Here is a 27,155-nt window from a genome sequence, read left to right as displayed (position 1 = left end):
CTGGCAACCCTAAAGTCTTGTGTTGCCGGTGGTCGGTGATTTGGGAGAGTGACTTGAGATTCCAGGGCCTGCTGCCCCAAAGCATTGGGAGCATGGTAGTATGAATCTCACACAGACAATGTACAGGGAATCTTCTTTTTGACAAGCTCATCAGGAGGAACACAAAATCTTTAAATCTTAAAATTTGTTACATTTGATGTTATTGTATCAAGTAAGCAAAAGATATTGTTGACAGTAGTTAATATTGATCAGTTAAGTAAACTTTGTGTGAATTGTTTCATTTCAAAAGTTTTGCTTTATGAAAGGTATCAAGTTAAACAAATTTGATTGTTATCTATGAAAATGTTTGGTAGGCTAATATGGTTCAACAAATAAAAAATTCCTTAATTAGAAGTTTAATGTGAGTATTGGACTTCTGTTTGAGTTATTGTATTATTATTATTATTATTATTATTATTATTATTATTATTATCATTATTAGTAATAGTAGTAGCAGTAAGAAAAATATCTTTACCTAGCATTACAGGAATACATTTTTATTGCATTTTCCTGACTGGGCAGCCGTGGCAGTTCGTGTTGGAGCACACCCGGCCCCTTCTGCGCCAACTGAGCCACCAGGAGTTCTCTGAGATAGTGCTGCCGGCCGCCAAGAAGTCCCTGCTGCGCAACCCTGAGGTGATCCTGCGGGCTGTGGCTCACCTTTGCTCGGGACTCAACCTGGACCTGAGCAAGTACCTCGAGGAGATCATCAAGACCCTGGCCAGTAAGTACCACTTTGTATTCTGTTTTTTATTAATTTTTACAGCATAGGAGACAAAGGACAACAGTTTCAGAGCTTACTGGTGAAAGGGATGAAAGATTGGAGATAGGGATGAACTCTTGTATTAGGAAGTTGGACAGCATAGGGATGAGCTTGAGCAGAAATTCTTGTACAGGCATTTTCATAGTTTACCAGTGAAAAGGATGAAAGAATGAAGATAGCACTGAACTCTTGTATCAGGAAGTTGGACAGCACAGGAATGAACTTAACTAGAAAGCTTTGCTCAGTGATGCCATGGAAGAGGAGGGTTGGAGGCATGCAAGTGTGATCTGGTGAATGAGTTTTATTTTGTGGGATAAGCAGAAGTTGTAGGGGTCATGTAAAGCATGTGAAAAAATAGTGACTAGATTTTAAGGTTTAGCATACTAGGTCCTTGGTTTTGAATGTGGTTTGTCTTGTTCGTTAGGTCCTCTGCATGGCAAGGAGGACCAGGTGAGGGAGGACACTGTGGAGGTGTGTCGACAGCTGGCTAAGCAGTGCAGCGACGCCTCTGCCATTGAGGCCTTCATCAGCCTCCTCTTTGACGTGTTCTTCGGCTCTGACGGAAAGCTAACGGCCACGACACATAAACTCTCAGTCCTTCAGGTAGGGGCTTCCCACCTCCATTTCTCCACTTCCAAGTCTCCTCCTCTTTACTCTTATCTCATCACTTACTAATCATTATTATTATTTTCGTTTTTATTACAGTACCCCTTCCATTTAACATTTTTTTTTTGACGATTTTCTTATTATGTCCTTGAGCAGTCTTCTTCATTCACACACACACAAAAAAATGCCTCACCAGTCCCATATCACTAAAGTTCAATGAAGTAACACCTCCATTTTCCTTTAATTTTTTTTATACCTGTCTTGCTTTGAACAGAGGAACTAGTGTTTTATTATTATTGTTATATCTACTGATTTATGGCATCTTGATTCCATGTGGTATCAACAGCTACAAGGGAAGGGTGGAGGTATTTCATCTTTCTTATGTATGTTGAACTCATGCTGTTTCTTGGGCTATTATGTGGTCCTCTAATAACATGTCCTGTGCAGGGGGTGGAGGCAGTGAGTGAGCACAGTGTGACGGGCAGCAGTGCACAGGCTCTCTCTGTCAAGGTGCTGGACAGGATGATGAAGGTGCTGGAGACAGAGAGCCATGAAGGTACCCTCATTCAGGCCCTCACTTCCCTTAGTGCATGGACAGCCAAGTTCACCACCGACATTCCCCAAAAGCTCATAGACTTCCTGCCAGTAAGTGAAAGTTGTTAGCTTGTACCTGGACCCTAGACCTCTGTACACTTAAGAGACATTTATAAGGCATGTGTGGCTGTATAGAATGAGTTTATGAGGTAGATGTGTATGTATAAAGTGAGATATTGAGTGTCCATGACTAGTGTGTGTGTATCCTTTTGTGTGGTGCTTTGAACTTATTTTACTAGAGAGTATATGATCATCAAGAGTGGGAGAGACTCACAGCCCATCCAACCCCATAAGGGAAAACATGGACATTAACTGAGAAGAAGAAGGGTTGAATTTTCACATCACTCCTGCTCAGTTCAGTCTAGTCCAGTAAGGGGTTTGGGAAAAGCCTTTGAGTCGGCTCCCACTGGGTTGCTTAGTATACCCTTCCAGCTGTCAATTTGCCTCTTCATTGCTAAAGGATTTGTAATGCATCATAGCAATGGCACACTTTTCCCTTGACAACCTCTCAATGATACATCAATATTCTTGTACAGTTCTTATCCTTTAATATTTTTATTATTGAGATCCATGAAAGGACATCAAGGGAAAAAGAAATTGATATAGACCCCAAAAATGTCCCCTCAGTGAGCAGACACGGATATGAAAAATAAAAGACAGTGACAGTAAAGTAAGGAGAAGAATTAAGAAGGGGAACAAATAGGGTTGTAAAATTTCTGGGAATTTTGAACTGGGAAACTTCCCATAGGAATTTTCAGGAATTCTTGGGAACTTGGAAAATTTAGAAAAAAAATTCAAGTAACTATGATGTCTTTTTTTTTTTTTTTTTTTAGGCTAAGATAATTGCCTCTTCAGACTTCAGGTTTAGCGGGCTGTTAGTGAATGCCCCTTAGCCCGGTGAAGGCGAGGGCAGGGTTGTTTAAGTGATGCCTATTGAGCCACATGGCGCCCTCTGGTTAACCTAACCTAACCTAACAAAACCCCAGACAGTTAACATAGGTCTTGACTCAGAAAATTCATATAAGCTGCCTTGCTAATGAGACTTTCTATACAACAGAGTGAGGTCATTCTTTGTTGATTTATACCATAAGGTGCTGGCTATCATGTGTTTGAAGGTACCCCAAACTTAACCTAACATAACAAAACCCCAAATAGTTACTATAGGTCTTGATTCAGAAAAATCATATGTTCTTCCTTACTAATGAGACTTTCTTTACAACAAAGTGAGGTCATTCTTTGTTGATTTATACCATAAGGTGTTGGCTATCATGTGTTTGAAGATACCCCAAACTTAACCTAACTTAACAAAATCACAAAAAGTTACCTTACGACTTGACTCAGAAAAATTATATATGCTTCCTTACTGACTGACTGAGGTCATTCTTTGTTATTTTGTGCCATAATCTGTCACCTGTTATGTGTTTGAAGATGCCCTAAACTTAACCTGTTAGTAGCGATGGGCCAAATTTGTGGCTTTACCGCATACCAGTGATGGGCCAAATTCTTGCCTTTGCCTCTGAACCCCCCAAAATAGAGGATACACAAACTGATCACAAATGTGTTGATACATACAATATAATGGTTTACGTGAGTGATGATTTTTTCTCATTAATTCGCTTATAGGGGATGCGACGTCGGCGTCCAATGTCGTCACCGTATGGAAAGGGTTACCGTATTTTTCGGCTTACAAGACGCACTTTTTTTCCTAAAAAATACCATGAAAAATACTTGTGCGTCTTCCAAGACGAATGTTGTATTGTGGCAGCAACGTCCAGGCTCAAGTGAGCTTGGACAGTCACCGTATTGGCTCGACCGATAGGGACGTGGATTTGTATTTTGTCATTACATTATGAGGTTAACTTAAGTAACTATTTAATTCAGCCTTTTATATGATATAACCTCAGTACTTACTTGTTACAAGTATTTCCAATACCACAAACCTTCCTGGAGCCAAGCCACAAGCTCAAACGTGACCCAAACATCTGTTGTTTATTGTGCGGCTGGTAGCTGATCTTGATCTTGATGTCACAGGTGGCTTGGGATTTCTCCCCAGCCAGGCCTTTGTATCGGCAGGATGGTACAGGTGGCTTATTTCTATAGACCAGCAAGCCTTTGGATCGGCTTTTTTAATTCACTTTTATGGAAATACAACCACCCTTGGACAATGAAAGATGTAGAGTATATTTACTAACCATCAACTAGTATGTCATCGCCATACGGACAAAATCGGACGAGTGATGAATGTAAACAAACCAATAGCCTACATGCCGCCATGTTTATGTCGGGGACCCACTGTTTCAGTGTGTGTGTATTTACCAATGGTAGTTGAAATTGCCTAGTTGTACATTTGTGGTGAGTGCTCCAGCAAACTTGTGGTGAGTGCTGAGACAATAGATAGTTTTAAGAAAAGGTTACATAAATTCATGGATATGGTGAAGCTGTTCTTGTGTGAGAATGACTTAATTTTTTTTTCTAGAAATTTCTCTCCAATATTAGGGTGCGTCTTCCAAGATGCAGCGTCTTGTAAGCCGTAAAATATGGTAGTCCTCTTCTAAACCTCATAATCCTCTTCTATTTCCTCTTAATCCTCTTCTTAACCTCTTAAGAGGAAGAAGAAGAGGATTAAGATGAATGTAGAGGAGGATTGAGAGGTTTAGAAGAGGATTAATCCTCTTCCATTTCCTCTTGGCCCTTTCCATACTGTGATGCCGACGTTTACGCCACGGATGGAAAGGGTTAAGAGGTTTAGAAGAGAATTAAGAGGAAATGGAAGAGGATTAAGAGGTTTAGAAGAGGATTAACCCTTTTCATACGGTGATGCTGATGTCGGCGTCACCGTACTGAAAGGGTTAAGAAACATGATCCACGCAGCTACTGGGATAACCTAACAAAACCACAAGCAAAAAGTTACCATTCGTCTTGACTCAGATTACTAAATGAGACTTTCTATATAACATGGTGAAGGCTTTCTTTGTTAATTTATGCTATACTTGTAGGTGTCTGGATACCATCTGTTTGAAAGTTCCTTAATTAAACTTAACCTAACCTATTTTAAATACAAATTTTGTTGCTTAAAACTTTTTAATCAATAGTTACATTAACCAAAATTGATTTGTTTATTAATTCAATTGCACATGTGTGGAAAATTTGAATAGTCACCCAAATTCCCCCAAATCCCGGCCCTGAAAATTCCCGGAAACTTTCCCTGAAAAGTTTTCACTTTTCTGGAAATTTTCCCACCCTTTGCCACCCTAGCGACAACAACTTTCAACCAAGTGTTTGCTGTGTGAAATCTGCATGAGTAAGTAGGCTATAGTAGTTATTGGCAGTGTTTTGAGGTTCCTTTGTCTCCCGCCCACTCCAGCGAGGCATGACACTCAAGACCTCAACGGCAGGCATCCGCGCCGCCTATGTCCGGTGTCTGCAGGGCTGCGTCACCTCCTCCAACGCCCACAAAGCAGCGCCGGTCATCAGTCACCTAATCTCCTCCATCGAGAAGGCGCTGAGTCAAATAACACAGGTAGGAAGTGAAGGTGTTTCAGGATTTTGTATACAGTGAACTGGTATTATTCAACCTCTAATTTAAACACTGATGATTTAGAGACAGTAAGTTTCTTATTCTTTTTTCCTTCAGATTATGTGTGCGTAGTGGCTTCCTTGGATAATTGCTCAGTGTTTATATGAAATAGGTCACTGATTGCACCAGTAATATAAACCAACTTTTTTTTAAGTAACTAGAAGATTACTTCATCTTTTTATTTTCTTCTTTCCACACCAGATTCCCACTCTGGTGGAGGCACTGACTTCCTGTGTGCTGCTGCTGCGGCTGAGTGCTGCGGATCTGAGCCTGGAGCAGCGTGTGGCCCCCATCTGGAGCACTGCCCTGGACCTGCAGAAAGGCTACTTCACAGGGGAGAAGTTCCTCACACAGGCCTCAGAGGATGGTGGGTGGAAGACTTAGCCCAGGCATCCAGCTGTCAGTTATTTGTCTGTTTTGTTATTGTTATTATTTTAGTATTGGTATCATTACCATTATTATTGATGTTAATACAGCCCATTATCCCCCTCAGGACTGCTACAACTGGTGACCTTCAGTGAGCTGCTGCTGTCCCAACACGGCGGGCGGCTGGGCAAGGACATGGTCCTGGTGCACCAGGCGCTGGTCTGGTGCCTGGTGTGCCCTCACTCCAGGGTGCGTCTGGCTGCCCAGTCCTCCACCAAGAAGCTGGTGTCTGCGCTGGGGGGAGCTCAGCTGGCCACGGACCTCCTCAATGCTCTCACCACAATGACAATGAACAACAAGATCCAGGTAAATATGGCCTCCACAGTGACCATGGGCTACATGTTTTTGGGGTCAGGGTGAAGTTAATGACATACTTATAACAAGAAGTAATTTTACAATAGTGCAGTGAATGAATGAGGGAATGAAACAAAGTAAGCAGATAAGTAGGTAATGCAAATACTGTTGAAAGCTCAAAACAGAGATTTGATTAATTGAGTATGAGGAGAGCAGCTGCTTTCAAGGGCTGCAATGTGTAGGCTGACTGGCCTCTGGTAGTCTCCTTATTTCCTTGTGTATCCTTGTGTGTGACTTGCTTTCTTGATAGTCTTCAGAGCGTTTAACAAACATATAATTGACACTGCACTGTTCCCTTCAAATTAAAGTTAACATGAATTTCCCTTGATTAGTTGAAAAGGTCAGAAGAGCAAGATGCTGGGGGTGGAAGTGGAGGGGGAGAGCTGAGCCCGGCTGGGGTGGCTCAGGCTCTCACCACCATCTGCTCTCCCAGCACACACGAGCGCCGGCAAAAGGAACAGCTGGCTCTCCTTGCCCTGCGACCAGCCTTCCACCCGTCCCTTGGTACGTACATCTCGTGGGTCTCGTTCAGTCAGTAACGTCATTCCTACTCTTCTTCCTCTTCTCTTTTTGCATCCTTATTTTTTCCATATGGGGTTGGACGGTCCAGGGCAATGACTCTCTCCCACTCTTGACGATTGTATACTCTACTCTCCTCCCAGATGTTCATCCTTATCATGTCTTCCTCCATACACTGTCTACTCTTCGGACTTCCTGCTGGTCTTCTCTCTTCTACTTCTACCTCCACAGCTTTCTGAGTACATGGCCCTCCTCCATCCTCTAGACATGCCCATACCATCTCAACCTTTTCTTCCTCAACACACTCAACACATCCTCCACACCACACATTTAGTACTAGCCTCATTCAGCACTTTGTATTTCCTGACTTTCACAATTATTGTCATGCTTTATTGCCTCCTTCTTTGTTGTGCTTGCTTTGAGGCACTTTGCCATTATGAATCATGGCTTTAATAATTATACACCTTTTGCAGTTGTCATACTTTATCACTTCCTTTTGTGTGGTGATTGCTGATGCGGGAATGTTAAGGAAATTTTTAGACACTTTTCAGTCACGAGTCATGGCTTTGTCTTCTGCCCGCAGCCCGTGAATACCCGGCACTGTGGGAGCAGGTGTGTCGGTCCATGGGGCTGGTGGCCAGGGACGTGATCGCCAGCCAGAAGGACACGCTGGTCAAGCAGTTCACCACGGAATTCATACCTTCACCCATTGACCAGCAGGTAACGCTGTGGCTAGTATGAGACAAGCCAACTACCTGTAGCTATGTTAGTCTGTATTAGTCTTTTTGCCTCTGAGTTTTCATTTCCTTTTTCCTTTTGTTATTTTACCTTATATTTAAGAAAGTTTTGAATATTTGCTAATTTTCTTGTATGTATATTTTATTTGTATATTTAATGCATTAATGTCAGTTGTAAGTTGAAATGCTATTGGGGGTTTTCCAAAGTTTTTTTTTTTTTTTTTTTTTTTTTTTGGCTGAGTTTATGTTATGTTGTGGCTGGAGGTGTAGGGTTTGAACTGTGTGTGTATTTTCCAGGTATTTTCTGGCCTGTGTCGCCTGGCTGGGCAGGTCATGCTGCCCCCTGTAGTCGCTTTCATTAACAGCCGACTGAACAATCCAAAGTTGGTTCAGATCACCGATGAAGATTATGCAATATACCAAACCCCCGAGGGAACACTCTACAACCAGAGTGTTGTTGAGAAGTAAGTCATTCTAGATCTCCCTCTCATCAAGTGCCTTCATTCATCCTCTCATAGTCAGCCACCAAAGTGTTGCTTCCCTCACTTTCTCTTACTGGTATTTTCACTTTAGCTGCTCTTCTGAACTTGCCAGCTCCATTCCTCCCTCCACCCCTTCTGCTGTCCAACTGAGGCTCATCCCTATGCTGGCCAACTCCCCAGTACAGGAGATAACCATTATATATATCTTTTTCCCATGAAATGAGACAAACTAAATATAAAAAAAAGCTTTCAAGAGGTCAATATTTAACTTGAACACATATGATAATAATTTTTTTTACATCAAAGGAGACAAGAAAGTAGCAGTACTCAGCAGGCTTTTTTGTGTGTGTGTGTTTTTGTTCTTGCCCTTGACTGGTTCCTTTACTGTAAAAATAATAATAATAAATAAATAAAAACTAAAAAAGCCCACATTAGATCAACTTTCGGCATGAGAATACCTACGATAACAACACCAACTTACTTTGCTGTTGATCCTTTGCAGAGCGTTTGAAGATCACCTCAACACAAGGAACGTCAAGAAGTCCAACAAGGTGTACAGCCACAAGGAGCAGGTCATGATGCTGGAGGAGAAGAAGAAGGAGCTGGAGAGGAAGCGGAAGGAGGGGAAGCTGGAGCTCACGCCCAAGCAGAAGGAGGTGCTCAAGGCCCAGACTGAGAAGGAGAACAGCATTCGTAACAGGTGAGACAAAAGAAGGAAAAGAAACGTTAATATTTTCCATTAGAATTTATGGTAAAGCAAGCGATTGGGTTCAGACTAATGTAAGAAATAACTTGTCTTTTTATGGTGTGTTTTGTCAGAAGGGTGAAAAACATTAGGAAAGGCCTTGGAAATTTATACATTATTATTATTTTTCCATTAGAATGCATCGTAAGACGAGGGATTTGTTTTTTTCATGTTGTAAAAAATAACTTTAATTACAAATTGTTTTCTGGAGGGGTGCAAAACATCAGGAAAGGCCTTGTGAATTTAAACATTAATATTTTAACATCAGACTGCATGGTAAAATGAGGGAATCTTTTTTTTTATGTTTATGTAAGAAATGGCACTTTTTCAGTGTGTTTTGCCAGAGGGGTGGAAAACATTAGGAAAGGTCTTATGAAATTAAGCAAATGTTTTTCCATTAGAATGCTTGATAATATGAGGGATTTTTTCCTTTAATGTAATGTATGAAATTAATTTTATTTTACAATGCATTGTGCCAGAGGGGTGGAAAACATTAGGAAAGGCTTTATAAATTTTAAAATTTATGTTTTCCATTAGAGTGCATGGTAAGATGAGGGCTTTGTTATTTTTATGTGTATGTAAGAAATAAAAACTTACAATGATTTTGCTGGAGGGTTGGAACACATTAGAAAAGGCCTTCACTCTGCAGTGATTAATAATGATAATTATGACTTTTTCTCTCCCCCTACCAGAGTGCGGGATCTGTCCGAGAGCACCAAGTCTTCCATCGCCCTGTTGGAGGCAGCCATTGCAGGGAATGTTGAGGACCTGGGCCCCCACTTCACGGTGCTGGTGCCGCTCCTCACCTGGGCCCTGCGGTCACACCTAGTGGCCCCGCAGATGTGTGACCTTTTCATCAAGCTCCGAACAGCCGTCTTTGAGACTCAGGATGAAGTTTATGGTAATATTAATTCTTCTCATTTGTCAGCGAATTCCCTTCATCCATCTCAGTCCATGAATATTTCCTTTTGCTCCACGTCTTCCATCCTCTCTGCTCTCCTATTGATTGCCCTTCTCACTCCATCTATCTTTTCCTGGGTCTTTGTGTCCTTCCTTGCTGTACCCATTCCAGCTCCTGTTTTGGTAGTCTCCAAATCCATTCTCTGCAGGTGTCCATACCATTGTAATCTTTTTCTTTTCACCACTACAGTAATGCTTTTTGTGCCCGGTTCTCATCTTATATTCATGTTTCCTACTCTATCTCTTCTAGTGATTCCTTTAATTAACTTGTATTTTCATTTCTGCTGCTTGTATTTTTAATTTGTGTTGTGTATAAGATCAAGCCTCTGAGCCATAAATCAATATTGCCCGTAGAAGTGTAGTATAGATAGGAACTTAACTGCTATTGATATTTTTTACTGTTTAGCCCTCATTTGATTTTCTCACCATCGCTGCACAGCCCACACGCTGGCTAGGACGACCGTGCGAGTGTGTGAGCCAATCATGAAGCTTCCCAAGGACTGGCTGGGAGAGCGCCTGGAGGATGCTGCCTTCAGGACCCTTAAGATGATCCACACAGCCACCGTCCCAAAGCAGTACGTTGACACAGGGAGAGGGAGGGGGAGAGGACTGCTTCGTATGGGAAAGTTGAATTTGAATTGAATCAACAGTTCTTACACCCTTTACTTTTACCCTTATTTTACTCTTTGATTGGTATTTTCACATTAACTGCTCCTTTGGACTTGGCTCTGAGTAACTGTGGCCTCTCTGTTTTTAAAGAGGGAGGGGGATGGGGCTGCCTTCGCTAGTACTGCCTTGTTGAGAATTTCGGAAAGGTGAATATGAATTGAATGAACAGTTGATGTGAGGTTATGAATTATCTTCCCACTGTCTTGCCTAAAGGTCTGGGCGGGATGAGGACGAGGAGAAGTATTACTGTGCACCGGGCTTCATGTACTGCTTCCCCTTCCTGGAGTGGGTGCTCACTAAGCGCCTCGGGGGAGACGACAAGTTTGAGGCAGTGGCCAGTCAGGCGTTGCAGATTATTAGTGAGCACATGGCCATGAGGGGGGCTGACAGCACGGACCTCTACCACCCTCGCTATCTCCCCCGCAAACAGCTCCTCACCCTCATTATCAACGTCATCAGTAAGTCTTGGTAGCCATTTCTATTTTTGTCCCTCACACCTCGCCTCTTCCTAATAGTCATAACTACATGTAGTTCTCAAGTTAGAATGGGGTATGGGTCTGACAGGCAGGGTTATAAGTCGAAAATTGCCTTTAAAAATATGCTAAAATATTATTCAAATGTCCTGGTGCGGATAGAGTGGTGTTTCTGCGCCTCCTATCCTCCCCCCTAACCTGCTGCTCTCCTCATGATCTCGCCTCAGCTTACAGTTTTCTACTTCCACAAATTTGGACTAATGGAATTTGCAGACTAACGGAGTTTTAATGTCATGGTTCCAGGCAGCATCTCGGGCCGCACGCAGCAGAATGCCTGTGCAGTGCTGCAAGAGGTGTGCCGCTGTGGCTCCGGGGAACCAGGCTGCGACAAGGCCACCCCCGAGGAGATCACCGTTCTCTTGGACACCCTGCAGGCCCCGGCACAGTCTGTCAGGGACGCGGCACTCAGGGTGAGACACTTGCACCCTGCCACTGTGGTTTTGTAAAATTCAGTCAGTTAACCAATCCATTCCTTTATAATAGTAATAATGATAATAGTTTTATTTCACCCTGAGGCATATAGAAAAAGTATATACAGAAAAGAAGTGCAGATATACAGTACCATACTCAGTTAATATTAAGCTTTTTATACTTTGTTTGGCTTGTGGTCTGTTATCAGTCAGTCAGTCCTTGCTAATAGAGCTTGTTGGCGGTCATGGATTCTTGTCTGTTTCAGGAGTAGCGATATTTAGATTTGTTTTCTATGCTCTTGTATAACGTTGGATGTTTAATTTGTTTTAATTAAAGTAAGACAATCACACTTGCTGACAGGGCTTGCTGGTGCTTGTAAATTCCCTGCCGCGGGTGGAGGAGGACATGGAGGCATGGCTGCAGGTGGCCCATCGCCTCTGGGTGGCCAAACACGACGTGGCAGAGGACGTTGCCAACCTTGCAGCAGAGCTGTGGACCAAAGCAGACATGCAGGTGAGACACAGCACTTGTAAATCAGGCACAAGAATCACAGGCAACACAGGACTAGATATTGTTCAGTGATTAGGAAGTTTGGAAGTAATTGGGGAGTAAGTTTTTCATATCCCAGATTGTTCAGTAATTGGGAGTCTGTAATATATTTTATTTATTTACTTTTTTTTACATCAGAGGACACGTCTCAAGGGCAATAAAAAGAGTACAGAAAAAAAAAGCCTGCTACTCGCTGCTCCTATAAAAGATAAAAGTAAAGAGTAGCCAAAAGAGAGGTCAGTTTTGGGTGGAGAGGTGTCCTAAGTGCCCCAACCAAACAGATTTTTTTGGGTCTACAATCAATTTTTTCTCCCTTGATGCCCTTTCATCTCAATAATAATAATAATAATAATAATAATGCAGGCCGACGGAGCCATGAGTGAGGGCATCCTGGGCGACGTGGTTCACCCGGTGTCCGCCGTGCGTGCCGCCGGGGCTGCTGCTCTCGCCACGCTGGCCAAGGACAACCAAGACCTGGTGTCCCCCATCACCATACAGCTCATCGAGACCTTCAAGGAGAAAACAGAGGTAGGAGGCAGCTGTGGTCGAATCCAATGTCTGATTTTTTTTCACCTTTCACCTTCATGTGTAGAAAACGGCATGTTGCTGATGATGTGGATTTATTAGAAAGCCTTATTCTAGGCAACACCCATATCTGTTAATTCATTATGCACTTTTCACCCCTTTTTTTATTCTTCTCCTTACTTTATTGTCACTGTCTTATTTTTCATATTCATGTCTGCTTATTGAGGGGACTGTTTGGATGTATATCAGTTTTTTATTTTCCCTTAATTCCCTTCCATAGATCTCAATAACAATAATGATAATAATAGTAATAATAACAATAATAATAATAATAATGATAATAATAATAATACTGTGCTTTGTCCAGATGACCCCGGCCATCCGAGACAAGTATGACCGTGTGGTGGTAGAGGCCGTGGACTTGTGGGAGGGCCGGGCAGGGGTGGCCATGGCCCTCCAGCAGCTGGCGCCCCTCCTCAATGCCGAGACTGTGGTGACCCTGGCCAACTTCTTTGTGCCGGACGCCTTGGGGGACCGCAATGCTGAGGTCCGGAACAAGATGCTGGAGGCGGCCATGTCTGTGGTGAACTCTCATGGCAAGGTCAGCGTGCACTTTTACTTTTAACCGATGATGATTGAGGTGCTTGGGAAACTGGTCTGCAGGCAAAGGTATCATTTGAAGGAGTTGTAGATGTCTGTATTTCCTTCCCTTTTGCTATGACTTTTAACTCCTTCAAGAGGGAAACATCAACACGAACCAATATTTACAGTTATCTTTCATTTCTCCTGTCTACCTTTTATAGGGCACTGTGTTGCAATCCTTATTTAATGATTTGTTGTGTCTTTTAGCCTTACTATACATTAGAAGACAATTACATACCAGTTACTTTTGATCAATATGTAGCATAACTTATCTTTGGAAAGTAATCAATATTTTTGTTGTTTATAGGAGACAGTGAACAGTTTGCTGCCTGTGTTTGAGAAGTTCCTGAACACAGCGCCCAACCATGCCAGCTATGACGCAGTGCGGCAAAGTGTGATCATCCTGATGGGCTCGCTGGCCAAGCACTTGGAGCCCAGTGACCCCAAGATCAAGCCCATTGTGGCCAAGCTTGTCGAGGCCCTCCACACCCCGTCGCAACAGGTACAGAGCCATCAACATGAAACCTTTTCTGGCTACTTGTGAAACATGATACTTGGATGCTTAAAGGATAAGCGTAAAGAGGAAAAATCTCTTATTTTATATGGATGAAGGGCTTGAATTTGTGATGTTAATGAGTGTAGTAAAAGAGGAAGGTAGGACTTGTAGCAGTGAGTTTGTCTTAAGCATAGCAGCAAAATTGCAAGCATTTATCAAAATGAATTATACTTAACAGTTGTATCCTTGCCTAACCTTCAATAGGAGTCTTGTAGTACAAGATTTTTAAGTAACTAGAGATATTTGGCCTTGCCGTGCTCAGGTCCAAGAAGCTGTGGCCAACTGTCTCCACCCGCTGGTGCCGGCCATCAGAGACGAGTGCCCCAAGCTGGTGTCCAAGCTGATGACTGTCTTGCTGGAGTCTGAGAACTACGGCGAACGTAAGGGAGCAGCATACGGCCTGGCCTCCCTTGTCAAGGGCATGGGTATCCTGGCCCTCAAGCAGCTGGACATCATGAACCAGCTCACCAATGCCATACAGGTAAGGCAGAAGAGTAGACCTGAACATTAGGAAACAAGGCCTTGCAGGAAGCTTCCTTGAGAATCTTGATACAAACCTCACCAAGAGTCTGACCTTTATATTCCTAAACATTTCAACTCCCAAGCACATATTTAACAAGGCTTTTATACAATATTTAGGCACTTCTAGGGGTAGTTTTATGACCCTGGTGGTAGTTTGACCCTTCTACTGTACCATGAACTTAAAAAAACACTCATTAGAACCTGACTGATCTCATCTTTGTCCTTTGGAAGTAGTTTTTGTTTGAGGTAGAAGTGTCTAAGAATTCTGACCTGAGGGTTTTAGGGGCAGCAGCGCAAGATACGAGAGATCCCGTGTGTTTCAGGACAAGAAGAACTACCGGTACAGGGAGGGTGCGCTGTTTGCCCTGGAACAGCTGTGCAACATGCTGGGCAAGCTGTTTGAGCCCTACATCGTGCACATCCTGCCCCACCTGCTGCTCTGCTTCGGCGATGGCAACCAGTATGTGCGCGAGGCCACCGACGACACGGCCAAGGCTGTCATGAGCAAGCTGTCGGCCCACGGTGTGAAGCTGGTGCTGCCGTCCCTGCTGGCTGCCCTGGAGGAAGACTCGTGGCGGACAAAGACAGGTTAGTGGCTCTATTGAGTGATGAAGAAACTGACTAACTCTTGCAATGAATGTTGGACAGCCCTTCTTGGTCTGTCTTGATAAAGAAGATCACATACCACATCCCTGCACTGCTTTCTACCACCCCAGGGTCTGTGGAGCTTCTGGGCAACATGGCCTTCTGTGCCCCCAAGCAGCTGTCCTCGTGTCTGCCCTCCATTGTGCCACGGCTCATCGAGGTGCTCAGTGACTCCCACATGAAGGTGCAGCGGGCGGGTGGCCAGGCACTCAGACTCATCGGCTCAGTAATCAGGAACCCGGAGATTCAGGGTGAGTCAGGCAGGCGTCTCTGTGTGATACTGTACTGTTTGGAGTGTGGACAGATGTATGAGAAGGGAAACATAGTGTAGTAGCATGTATGTAAATACAGTGTTATTTAGGTAAGTCCACCTAAATTTACCTTTGAGAAAATGTTCAAAAAGGAACTTAGATACAAGTTTGTCATCACCTTCATAAACAAACTGGCCAAGTCTTTTTTTCTACTTTGTGAGAAATTGAGAAAACTTCTCTTTTTCTTAAGTTTTACATTATAGGCAGAAAAGTCAAGACAAATTTTAGAACACTTGCACACTATACCAAAAGGTGCACCACATGAGGAAAAATTGATTTGACCAAAAATCTAGAAATCACCAAAAAATGACTTAGGAAGTTTGTTTAAGAGGGTGACATTATGCAGTGGTTTTCTATCATAACAAAGCACTGTAGAACAAACTTTTCGGGTGTCTTGAAGCGCACTGATGAACTTGTTTGTTTGCTGGGCAGCCATTGTACCGGAGCTGCTGGCAGCACTGCAGGACCCCACCAAGAACACCTCGGCCTGCCTGCAGACCCTCCTGGAGACCAAGTTTGTCCACTTCATCGATGCTCCCTCGCTGGCCCTCATCATGCCTGTGGTGCAGAGGGCATTCCAGGATCGCTCCACCGAGGTACGTTAGTAGTGGTAATGTGGATAGTAGTTTGCAAGGGTAATGTAGTTAGTTATAAGTAGTGGTAGTGAAAGTAGCTTGTAGTGGAAGTGTAGATCGTAGTTTGTAGTGGTAGTGATAGTAATTAGTAGTGGTAGTGATAGTAGTCTGTAGTGGTAGTGTAGATTGTAGTTTGTAGTGATAGTAATTAGTAGTGGTAGTGAAAGTAGTTTGTAGCGGTAGTGTAGATTGTAGTTTGTAGTGGTAGTGAATAGTGATAGTAATTAGTAGTGGTAGTGATTGTAGTTTGTTGTGGTAGTGTAGATTGTAATGTTAGTGTAGAGTGTGGTTTGTAGTGGTAGTGAAAGTAGTCTAGTGGAAGTGATAGTAGGTTTTTAGTGATTGTGATGCTCTTGCCTTTGTTTTGCCATTTACTTGTTCCTATATTGTAAAAAGTGTTTTCATTGCCAATTTTTGCTTCAGGTGCGCAAGATGGCTGCCCAGATCATCGGCAACATGTACTCCTTGACTGACCAGAAGGACCTGCAGCCCTACCTACCCGGCATCATCCCAGGTCTCAAGGCTTCCCTCCTCGACCCGGTGCCCAAGGTAAGGCTGAGGACGGAATTCATGACGATATACGAGCCAGTGTGAAGTGTGAACGGGTAGGGAAGTAAGTTGTGTCCTTCCCCTCCTCTCAGGTGCGTGCAGTGTCATCAAGAGCGCTGGGGGCCATGGTCAAGGGAATGGGTGAGTCCAGCTTTGATGACCTGCTTCCGTGGCTCATGCAAACCCTCACCTCAGAGTCGTCAAGTGTGGATCGCTCAGGAGCTGCCCAGGGACTTGCCGAGGTCAGTGTTTGTGGTTGTGGGTGTGGGTTAAGGAGAGGGTGTGTAATAGCTAATCAAAAGTAATCATTCTTCTGGCATTATTTTGGGGTTTCTTTTCGTAGGAGCTGCATATTGTAAATAGCTTGCTTTAATATTTAGTTTTGGCTTTGGTCGTCCTCCTTGAGTATTAACAAGTCTTGGTGTTCCTTGGTCACAGGTGGTGGGAGGCTTGGGCCCCGAGAAACTCCATCGCCTCATGCCAGACATCATTGCCACGGCCGAGCGTTCAGACATCGCACCGCACGTCAAGGACGGCTACATCATGATGTTCATCTTCCTCCCCACTGTCTTCCAGGATGAGTTCACGCCTTACATCGGCCAGATCATTCCCCCCATACTCAAGGTAACCTCATGGCTGCACAGGGAAATGTATTTAGTCATCCTCAGCTGAACTTGTTTGAATGTTGATAATAAAACAAACCTTCAATAATAGACATGTGGATACTAATTTTTGTGAATATCTTTTCTTGTCATTATCATTCCTCTAGATAGTAGCAAATAAGAATATGTTTGTGAGAGAAAAGATTCAGTAATATTGTCTGAAGGATTTGAGTTTGTTAATTCTTACTGTCAGTCCTTTCCTTGCAGGCAATAACAGGATAATTGATACAGATTAGAGTTTGTGAGTTCTAATAATCTTCACTCCTCTCCCCTGCAGGCACTAGCAGATGAGAATGAGTTTGTGAGAGAAACAGCATTGAAGGCTGGCCAGAGGATTGTCAACACCTATGCAGAGTCGGCCATCACCCTGCTGCTGCCGGAGCTGGAGGCCGGACTCTTCCATGACAACTGGCGCATCAGATACAGGTCAGTCGCATTCAAAGATTACTAAGGGCGATTTAGGTGAAGCACTTATTTTAAAAACTGATGTAAGAACACACAGTAACAGACATAAGTTGGATATATTCAAGTTCAGGAAGGAAATAGGTAATAATTGGTACACAAACAGGGTGATGGATGAGTGGGACAAACTCCTCCTGGGAGAGAGAGAAGGCCTTTTTTTTTTTTTTTTTTCTTTTTCTTTTTCTGTCTTGTCTTCTAAAAAAAAAAAAAAAAAAAAAAAACTAAGTTGATATATGTAGTTGAGGCACACACAGTTGAAAGTTTTAAATGCAAACAAGGAGGGGAGGAGAAAGAAATTGAGTCTAGTTTGCATTCAGATTCCTCTTATGTTTTATGCATGTTAGTTATAAGTTATTGGAAGAACTTCATGTGTAAACAGAACAGGAGTAACCATATAGAAGCTGATACCCTAATATTGCTTTTAAAAATAGTAAAAAGATAAAAATAAACTGCTATGCATGTTTCAACGTCATGTAAGTTTATAAGAACAGCAAACATCATATACCTATCCTTCTCGTCCTTGTGTTTTTACAGCTCAGTGCAGCTTCTGGGAGACCTGCTGTTTAAGGTGTCGGGCGTGTCTGGCAAGATGACCACTGACACAGCCCACGAAGACGACAACTTTGGAACAGAACACTCACAAAAGGTAGGGTTTTAGTGGATTACCATGTACAGGTGTGGACAAACAAGTGACTCAAAACTATGTGACTTATTTTGTATTTCATCTCACAAGTATCCATCCACCTAAGTCTCACTCTCATCTCAGCATGACATTTTTTCAACATTTATTTCATCTCACAAGCAAGGATCCATTCACATCAGTCTTACTTACAAGCTCAGTGTGACATTTTGCAGCATGTATTTCATCTTACAAGTAAGTATCCATCCTCCTCAGTCTTACAAAGCTCAGTGTGACTTTTTATTCAACGTGTATTTCATCTCAAGTATCCCTCCACCTCAGGCCATCATCAGAATTCTTGGAGAGGAGCGAAGGAACAGAGTGTTGGCTGGGCTGTACATGGGGCGGTCCGACGTGGCCATCCTGGTGCGACAGGCGGCCCTTCACGTGTGGAAGGTGGTGGTGACCAACACACCCAAGACACTGAGGGAGATCCTGCCCACCCTCTTCTCGCTCCTCCTTGGTCACCTTGCCTCCACCAGCTACGACAAGAGACAGGTATGCAAACAGTGCCCTCGTCTTGTCACCAGCAGTTGTGTCACTATTTATTTTGTGGCATAACCTTTTAGAGCTATTTTGTTGCATCACTTTGTTTACATTTAAATTTTATTTGTTCTTATTCCTTGATATCCACCTTTTAGCCTCCTAATATATATTCTGCCTCCTTTATTGTTAAAAACATTTGATTGCCTTAAAGGAATTTGGTGCAGAGGTTTGTCTTTAAATATTTTCATCTTAAAAAATTTGGTGTAGATTTTTCTGTTTATATTTTTCCATGGTTAAGTAAAATGTCTGTGTAGTACCAACAATGTCGACTGAGGAAGCAGGAAGGTGAGCAGCCCACCTTCATCCCTTACAATTGCTTCTTCAGGTTGCGGCGCGAACACTTGGCGACCTTGTGCGTAAACTGGGCGAGCGAGTGTTGCCAGAGATCATCCCCATCCTGGAGGCTGGATTGGGGTCGCCTGAGCCTGACCAGCGCCAGGGTGTGTGTATTGGCCTGTCGGAGATCATGGCCTCCACCAGCAAGGACATGGTTCTCTGCTTTGCCGACAACCTGGTGCCCACAGTCAGGTGAGCGGCTGCAGGAACCAAACAGTAGAGAATGATGTTGCTGATGCTTGTATTCTCAGGTTCTTTCAGCTTTCACAACTATTTTTCAAGGCCACAAAAGAGATGAGTCTGGTTCTCATGAGTGTTTTTTCACATTCATGGTGCAGAAGCCTTATCAAACTACCACTATCCTCATTAAACTACTACTCATGAGAATACTAACACAACCTCTTCCAAAGCCTTACCAAATGTGGGTGTTTAAGCCACAAAATGTTTGAGAATATGGACCTTATTTTTGGATATTACCTGATTTCCTGAACTGATGGTGTTACATTATTACCTCAATTTGCTGGACTAAAAATGCTGGTTTTCAGCTTTCAGGAATTGAGGTAGTACTATAGACATTGTCCATTTTTTTTTTCTGCCCTTGAGCTGCCTCCTATTTTGTTAAAAAAAAAGGAAAAGAAAAAAATCAGCTTATGAGGGATAATGAGACTCTTCTTCCTTTCTTTCCTATGCTCCAGGCGGGCGCTGTGTGACCCGCTGTCATCCGTGAGGCAAGCGGCGGCCCAAACCTTCGACTCCCTGCACGGCACTGTTGGCTTCCGGGCGCTGGAGGACATCCTGCCCCACCTGCTTGCCGAGCTTGAGAATGAGGACGAGACCCGTGAGTATGCACTGGACGGCCTCAAGCAGGTCATGGCCATCAAGAGCAGGGTGGTGCTGCCCTACCTTGTGCCACAGGTAAGCCTTTGCCCCTCCTCACCTTCCTGAGCCTATACTTGACCTATTTATCTGAGCCTATACTTGTTTTTGTCTCCCTCTCTTTTTACATTCTTCTTACATTACGATTACTGTCTTATTTTTCATATCCATGTCTGCTCATCGAGGGGACTCTTGTTTGAGTCTATATCATTTTTTTTTCTTGAATCCCTTTCATGGATCTGAATAATGATAATACAGGTTCTTCAGGTAATGTTTCCTGGCCAGGTTTTATGCATAAGGACTAAAGGAAACTGCAATCTAACAACCCCAACCATCCATGAATGCATCTTATCTCCATTTTAAGTGTTCATGTATATTACCATTACCTACACACTTTAATTTATTCTACTACTTTCTTTGAGCAGTTTTCTCTTTTGTCCCCTGAGTTCCTGTGTTGTCATTCCAGCTTTCTCTTGTATCAGCTTGAATTTGTGTCTTTCATCCCTCATGTGTTCATGTCTAATGTTGTACATGGCTGAACACACTGTCATGCAACACACAGGCATCTCATTTTACCGGTTGTCCATGTCCATGTAAATCCTGTGCTGCCAGTCCACCTTTCCCATGCATCACCTTTCATTACTCTCATCTCACGCCACTCACACATCACCTTGTCTGCAGCTGACTACACCGCCCGTCAACACACAAGCGCTGTGCATCTTGGCGTCAGTGGCTGGTGACACCCTGACCCGGCACCTCAGCAAGATCTTGGTGGCTCTGCTGGGCGCTCTCAGTGACTCCGCCGGCAGCCCAGAGTACGACGAGGCACTGGGCCACTGTCAAGGAGTGGTCCTGGCTGTGACAGACGAGTCTGGTGTGAATACCATTGTGGACGAGCTTCTTCAGCACTCCAAGTGGGTGTCTTATTTGAGCTTTGTAGTTAGTAGTTTCATGTTGTCATACTTGTGTGATCATGCCTTCCTTTTTCTTAAGATCTCTCCTATTTTTGCTAATCTTGTTATTGTGGTTGCAGGGGAAACAACCTTGGGGTGGCCCAGGCAGCCGTGGCCCTGCTGCTGGCCTTTTGTTCCAACACCCGTGCTGACTACAGTGACTATGTGCCCCAGCTGCTGCGTGGCCTCATCCACCTCTTCACTCACAGGGACGAGGAGATGCTCAAGACCTCCTGGCTGGCTCTCAGTGCTGTCACCAAGGTGAGGGCTGCTGCCTTGATCTTGACCTCCGTACAAAACAGAAAGAATTCATTAATTACTCTTGGAAAAAATAGTCCCATTTTTGAACACTAGATGCTAATTCTTACAACCTGTTGTTGGGCAGAGTCTGGATGCAGCACAACAGCGATCGCTGGTTGCGGACGTGCGTCAGGCTGTCAAGTTTGCCGCCTCAGACCTCAAGGGGGAGGAACTGATGCCTGGCTTCTGTCTGCCTAAAGGTGGGAAGTCAACTGTGTACCATGTCAAATAATTATATAAATAATTATAGTAAATAAATACAGTAAAGTAGTTGTAAAAGCTGACTCATGAATCCATGTGTGTCCGACAGGCATCCAGCCCATCCTGCCCATCTTCCGCGAGGCTGTGCTGAACGGGGAGCCGGAGCTGAAGGAGGCGGCGTCCAATGGGCTGACGGAGGTGATCCGCCTCACCAGCTCAGATGCGCTCAAGCCCTCAGTGGTGCATGTGACGGGGCCGCTCATCAGGATCCTCGGAGACAGATTTACCTGGAATGTGAAAGTGGCCGTGCTGGACACCCTCGCCCTCCTGCTGGCCAAGGTGTGGGGCTGCTGCTGCTGTCATGTCCTCTAATACCCTTGCTTAAGTGTAGGAGTTCTTAGCCTCTTTGGAGTGATGAACCTCTCAGAAAGCCTGGTGAAAGCATTGGACACTTCCTTCCCTTGATTTCTATTGATGGGAAGGTGTTCTAGAAATCACAGCCACTTCCCAGCAGTACTGTTGTATTACCTGGTGGCAGTATCTCACTTCATGCACTTTGTGAAGATTCTTGCTCATTGACACATATCATCCTTTACTCAGGTTAATGTATTGTGCTGCTTCATATATAAAAGACAGTTAGTTTTATACAAGCATCAAAAGGTTCAAGATAATGCAAGAGACAAAAAGGAGAGAAAGGAAAATCTTATTATAAATGACACTGATACTCAAGCATAAAAAGTTGAAGAGAATGCAATGCAAGAGACAAGAAAGAAGAGAAAGGAAAGCTGCACTATGCTTCCCTGGACTGCCGTAACCCCTGCCACCTCTCCCCCCCAGACTGGCGTGATGCTGAAGCCATTCCTGCCACAGCTGCAGACCACATTCGTCAAGGCCGTGCACGACGCCCACCGAGGGGTGAGGCTGCGTGCTGGTGCCGCCCTCGCCCACCTCATCACCATCCACACCAAGCCAGACCCGCTCTTCACGGAACTCCACAATGCTGTCAAGGCTGCCGATGACACCCCAACCAGGTGACCCGGGCGCCAGTTCCTCTCCATTTAGAGTGCTCATGATTATATGGACAGAGTAAACCCTCTTGAACAAACTACAGGAAGTCTCACAATCCACACAGTTGCATCCCCATCCAGAACTTGGGAGTAAAAAGTCATAAAATAAAGTAATAATTGTAAAAAGTAGAGTAGGAGTCCGGAATTTTAGAGGCACAATTTTTAGAACTCAATTTTTCACTTTCCCTTAATGCCTTGTCATGGAGTTCAACAGTAATAATAGTGACAATAAAGAAGGCTTGTAAACGGGTCATGAGGTAATGCTTGTAACAAAATTGGGTCACAGTAAGTAAAGGTTTGAAGAAGAGTGTGTCAGATTCTGGTTTGACTGACTGAAAGGTTTGAGGAAGAGTTTGTCAGCTGCTGCTCTGACTGACTGGCTGACTGGCATTTCTGCACTCCTCAGAGACACCATGATCCAGGCCCTGCGCTGTGTGGTGCAGCCAGCTGGGAACAAGATGAGCGACGGTGTGCGGCGGGCGCTGGTCACCACCCTCACCTCCCTCCTCACCCACGACGACGACTCCACCCGCCTCTGTGCTGCGGGGGCCCTCGGGGTGCTGGTGCCCTGGCTGCCCCCAGAAGAGCTGCGGCCCCTCCTCACTCACCATGTCCTAGGTAAGCATTTATCAGACTCTTATTAGTGTTTTGGTGTCACTCGTATACCCAGAATATGACTAAACGGTTAAATTAGAGAAAAATATTGTCTGTTGGCTTAGTCTGTTGTATATAATCTTAGAGAGACTTCAGATGACAAGCTAAATGAGGTAAACTATTAACTCCCTGTCCTGTATTGCTCCCTTCCTTCTGAGTGCCTTATTAGAAGTTTTAGAGTTTGTAAAAAGATGAAACGGGTCTTCTTTGCTAAACATTTCAAGTTGAAACACAACCTGAAGAGAGATGAAACAGACCTGCTTTGGCTCATGTTTCAAGCTGAGGGAAGCAAAACATTGAAACACAGCCTATACAAATGTGAAACAGACCTGCTTTGCTAAATGTTTTAAGTTGAGGGAAGTAAAACATTCAAACAACCTGTAAAACAATGAAACAGCTGCTTTTCCAGATTTTTCAAGTTGAGGGAAGCAAAACATTGAAATACAACCCTTTCCTTCAGAGGATAACAGTAATGCTGACTGGACAGTGCGGCACGGAAGGTCAGCTGCACTCTTCTCTGCCCTGAAATCTGCTCCTGCCAAGATCCTGGAGGTGGCCACTCCAGACCAGATCTCCGCCACCTTGCTTTCCTACCTGTCGTCCGATCGCCTGGCCCTGGTGGAGAATGCCATGTCCGGGGTGGCCTTCCTTGCCACTCACCAGCTGGCCTTGGGAGAAAGTGTGCCTCCTGTGCTTCTGCAGACGTTTGCTAAGGTAACCAAAGACCAAGGGGTGCAGTGTTACCTCCCATGCATTTTTTATCACTTCATCCTCACTACTCCTTTGAACTCACTAATTGTATGCCTCACCCTTGCTGCTCAAAGTTTTGTACTCAAGCTCATCCCTATACAGTCTGTCCTGATGTAAGGTTTCAACAGTATTGTCATTTCTTAATCCCTGCCACTAATATACTCTGAACCACCTTTCTCTGTGTGTATTTTCTTCTTCCTATGAATAACTCTTACCAAGAACTATTTGCACCCCTCACTCCACATAGTTGTAGTGTTCTGGTGCTGAGTCACAATTCCTGCTGTGATATTTTGTGCATTTATTAATTATTGTGTCCAAGAAATCCACATGTTTCTCCCTTCCAGTAGTGATGATGTTGAACTATTTGTGAGCATCTATTCATTATTTATTGGCCCTGCAATTCACAACACCTTTCCTGCCTCCACCAGCTGATCAACCACAGCAGCAACGAGGTGAAGCAGGGCATGTGCCGAGCCTCCCAGTACTGTGCGGAGAAGCTGGCAGAATCCGATGGCTCCCTGCTGCCCGTGGAGGTGGCCAAGCCCTTGATCCCTATGTTGGTCAACGGCACCAAGGAAAAGAACCAGGTTGTGCGGTCCTCGGCTGAGATGGCGCTGGTGGCACTTCTGCAGCTGAAGGATGGCGACCAGGGCTCCCAGGTACAGTGGAGGAGACTGACACAAGCTCTTTTAGTGGACTGACTTTAAAGATTATCTGAATGAGCTTACTATAGTCACACAGCCAAGTAGTAGAGTATAGATAGATGTAGATTTAGTATAGAGGCAAATATAGGTATGGTGTAGATGAAGAGATTGATAGATAAGAGTACTTTCTAGATTATCTGAATGAAGTCTTGTCTGTTGGGTCTGAGCTGAAAATAATCACATAGCCAAGTATTAGAGTATAGATGGATGTGGATATAGTGAAGAGCAAGTAGATAGACAGATAGGTAGATAGATATGGTCGAGTATCAAGACATCTCTCCATCTGAAACTGACCTCTCTTCTGGCCACTCTAATCTATTTTCTTGTATGGGAGCAGTTCTTTGTGGGGTTTTATTAATTCATTTATTTTTATTTGTTTGTTTTTGCCCTTCGAGGTTCTTCCTTTGCTGTAAAAAAAGATGGATATAGGCATAGTATGAAAACATTTGAAGCACTTACTTATCACCAAATTCTTTCAAGGTACAAAGATTTATTTGGTATATGGTAGATTTTTTAGGTTATCCCTTTCATAAGCTAATACTTTTCGGGCAGGAGAGAAAGTAACCTCGCCTGTTCTCTGTGTGCAGGTGATGTTGGCGGCCCTGGAGTCTGGTGGCCGTGATGCTCTGAGCGAGGTGATCAACAAATCCCTACGACGTGCCACCTACATCCCCGTGACCCCGGCAGAGATAGACCCCACGCTCCTCACATGATGGGGCAGCAGCGGGGGCCTCGGGGGTGACATGACACAGCGACGGGTGGAGAGGTGACAGCAGGGGGGAGGGGGAGTGGCAAGGTCGTGACGGGTGGTGGTGGGAGGGGCGACTTCTGCCACTCCTCTTAAGTAGCTTTGGGGTGTGTTTGTCAGTTTGTGTGTTGCTCCTTTCCCCTTGGTGCTCCTGTCAGGGATTCAACTACTCTGGAAAACTGACCAGAAATATTAAAAAAGGCACTACTGCTAAAAGAAAGGTTGGTATATGTTCTTTATTTTCACAGGAGCTCAGTTTTAAACCTTAGCTCAAGTTTCTAGTGTTTTCTTGATAGAGATACCAATCGGAAAGTTGTGAATGAATTGGCAAGCATGCCCTACACACACACACACACACACACACGCACACGCACACACACACACACACACACACACACACACACACACACACACACACACACACTGGTGCTCTCAGCCATCCTAGGAGTTAAGGAATCAACATCATCCTCTATATTTGATACCTCCTTTAGTAACACCTCCATCCTTCACGACATTAAGCTCGGTGACGTAACAGCTTGTATTACCAAATCGGTCTGTGTAGTGGGGAAACCGACTCCACAGTGTTACGTGGGGTAGTTTATAACAGTATCCAGGGTAAGGAGATATATGTACAGCAAAGATTAATGGCCATTTTATTATTGTCTGTGAGATGTTTGCAATAATTTAACCTAACCCCACCCACCATTCCTTGTGTGATGCCACAGATGAAGTGTATATCTTGGCCACTGATATATTTAACTGCCTCTTTTCTTTATATTGCAACACTCCATAAACACAAGCTTTGGTAATAATCTTTCAGTGTACCGAGTGATATTTTTGCGAACTTGCTTTTCATCAGAGTTGCCATCATAACTTGTTTCATGAGAGTAAGGATTGCAAGGACCCCACCTCACCTGCTTGTGTGGGAAATGGGGTGCTGGTGATGGTGACATGACTTGTCAGACAGATACAATGGAAACAGTTGACTGATTGTTGGTGTAAGGATCCAGTCAAGACAGACACTATGGTCGGTATTATAAGATACTTTCGCCTCTCACATCATCTATTTGTAAAGGCCAAGGAGGGGGCAGTTGGGTTTTAATGAGTGTTTCTTGAGGTTCACGGCACATAAGAAGGATCAAACTACCACCAGGGTCATAAAACTACTCCTGGAAATGCCCACAACTCATACGAAAGCCTTGTCAAATATGTGTTTTTGGGCGGCGAAATGTCTTGTAATACGACTCTATATAAACAGGTGAATGATTGATGGTGTAAAGATCCAGTCAAGTTTGAAGTGGTGGTCTTGTAGCTTTAGGGAGGCATCCAACATAATTAATTTCAGGGGGTTCAAAGTTGTTATTCTTTCTGTGCCGGCCATGACAGATGTTTGAAGGGCATCATTTAGGGAGAAAAATGGTGTTCATGGCAATTCTAATCAAATTAACTGATATAATTTCAAATATTCAGGGAAAATTAAGTATAAATATGAATGTTTCTCTACACAAGGGTGAGGCACAGAAAACATTTATTAGGAGAGGCATTGCCCCTTAATATCACCCCTGCCCATGGACACATTGGAGAATTAGTAAAGGTTATTATTTTTTTTTGTATTTTTAATTTACTCATCTTTTTTATGTTGTCTAATCGCACTCCAGTTTTCGTAAGCATTATAGTGGTGCGGGGTGACTGGCGGGTGCGTGAGGGATGAAGGCTGTGGGAATAGCCAGCTGGGTGGAGGAGGTATTCTGGTGACGCCATCGGGAAAAGTTAAGGAAAATATTTTTGTGGTGAAAGAGCACGTGGGTGAAGTTTCTTCTGGGCTGTATGCCGAGAGGTGTTTCCCAATAAAATCATGTTGAAAGAAA

General features: G+C 43.9%; 1 protein-coding gene across 1 annotated transcript in view; it reads left to right on the top strand.

The window, feature by feature from the left end:
* Positions 1 to 27,155, top strand: part of LOC127003350 (eIF-2-alpha kinase activator GCN1-like) — a 33,174-nt gene extending 6,019 nt beyond the window's left edge. Inside the window, exons 6-44 of the mRNA XM_050869881.1 lie at positions 562 to 763; positions 1,227 to 1,405; positions 1,856 to 2,053; positions 5,367 to 5,522; positions 5,781 to 5,946; positions 6,073 to 6,311; positions 6,692 to 6,863; positions 7,462 to 7,598; positions 7,913 to 8,079; positions 8,600 to 8,797; positions 9,535 to 9,743; positions 10,242 to 10,377; positions 10,685 to 10,929; positions 11,248 to 11,414; positions 11,776 to 11,928; positions 12,328 to 12,492; positions 12,857 to 13,090; positions 13,439 to 13,633; positions 13,950 to 14,168; positions 14,533 to 14,797; positions 14,926 to 15,105; positions 15,598 to 15,761; positions 16,224 to 16,349; positions 16,442 to 16,591; positions 16,788 to 16,973; positions 17,289 to 17,437; positions 18,008 to 18,119; positions 18,435 to 18,650; positions 19,024 to 19,226; positions 19,730 to 19,949; positions 20,592 to 20,824; positions 20,944 to 21,124; positions 21,249 to 21,363; positions 21,474 to 21,703; positions 22,202 to 22,395; positions 22,838 to 23,049; positions 23,546 to 23,799; positions 24,264 to 24,494; positions 25,127 to 27,155. Coding sequence (XP_050725838.1) covers positions 562 to 763; positions 1,227 to 1,405; positions 1,856 to 2,053; positions 5,367 to 5,522; positions 5,781 to 5,946; positions 6,073 to 6,311; positions 6,692 to 6,863; positions 7,462 to 7,598; positions 7,913 to 8,079; positions 8,600 to 8,797; positions 9,535 to 9,743; positions 10,242 to 10,377; positions 10,685 to 10,929; positions 11,248 to 11,414; positions 11,776 to 11,928; positions 12,328 to 12,492; positions 12,857 to 13,090; positions 13,439 to 13,633; positions 13,950 to 14,168; positions 14,533 to 14,797; positions 14,926 to 15,105; positions 15,598 to 15,761; positions 16,224 to 16,349; positions 16,442 to 16,591; positions 16,788 to 16,973; positions 17,289 to 17,437; positions 18,008 to 18,119; positions 18,435 to 18,650; positions 19,024 to 19,226; positions 19,730 to 19,949; positions 20,592 to 20,824; positions 20,944 to 21,124; positions 21,249 to 21,363; positions 21,474 to 21,703; positions 22,202 to 22,395; positions 22,838 to 23,049; positions 23,546 to 23,799; positions 24,264 to 24,494; positions 25,127 to 25,252 — 7,284 coding nt within the window. The 3' untranslated portion in view covers positions 25,253 to 27,155. The remainder of the gene's footprint in view (positions 1 to 561; positions 764 to 1,226; positions 1,406 to 1,855; positions 2,054 to 5,366; positions 5,523 to 5,780; positions 5,947 to 6,072; positions 6,312 to 6,691; positions 6,864 to 7,461; positions 7,599 to 7,912; positions 8,080 to 8,599; positions 8,798 to 9,534; positions 9,744 to 10,241; positions 10,378 to 10,684; positions 10,930 to 11,247; positions 11,415 to 11,775; positions 11,929 to 12,327; positions 12,493 to 12,856; positions 13,091 to 13,438; positions 13,634 to 13,949; positions 14,169 to 14,532; positions 14,798 to 14,925; positions 15,106 to 15,597; positions 15,762 to 16,223; positions 16,350 to 16,441; positions 16,592 to 16,787; positions 16,974 to 17,288; positions 17,438 to 18,007; positions 18,120 to 18,434; positions 18,651 to 19,023; positions 19,227 to 19,729; positions 19,950 to 20,591; positions 20,825 to 20,943; positions 21,125 to 21,248; positions 21,364 to 21,473; positions 21,704 to 22,201; positions 22,396 to 22,837; positions 23,050 to 23,545; positions 23,800 to 24,263; positions 24,495 to 25,126) is intronic.

The sequence above is a fragment of the Eriocheir sinensis genome, chromosome 25, assembly GCF_024679095.1.
Source record: "Eriocheir sinensis breed Jianghai 21 chromosome 25, ASM2467909v1, whole genome shotgun sequence".
Lineage (NCBI taxonomy): Eukaryota > Metazoa > Arthropoda > Malacostraca > Decapoda > Varunidae > Eriocheir > Eriocheir sinensis.
Note: the sequence above shows the minus strand (reverse complement) of the source record. Positions and strands in the feature narration are given on the sequence as shown.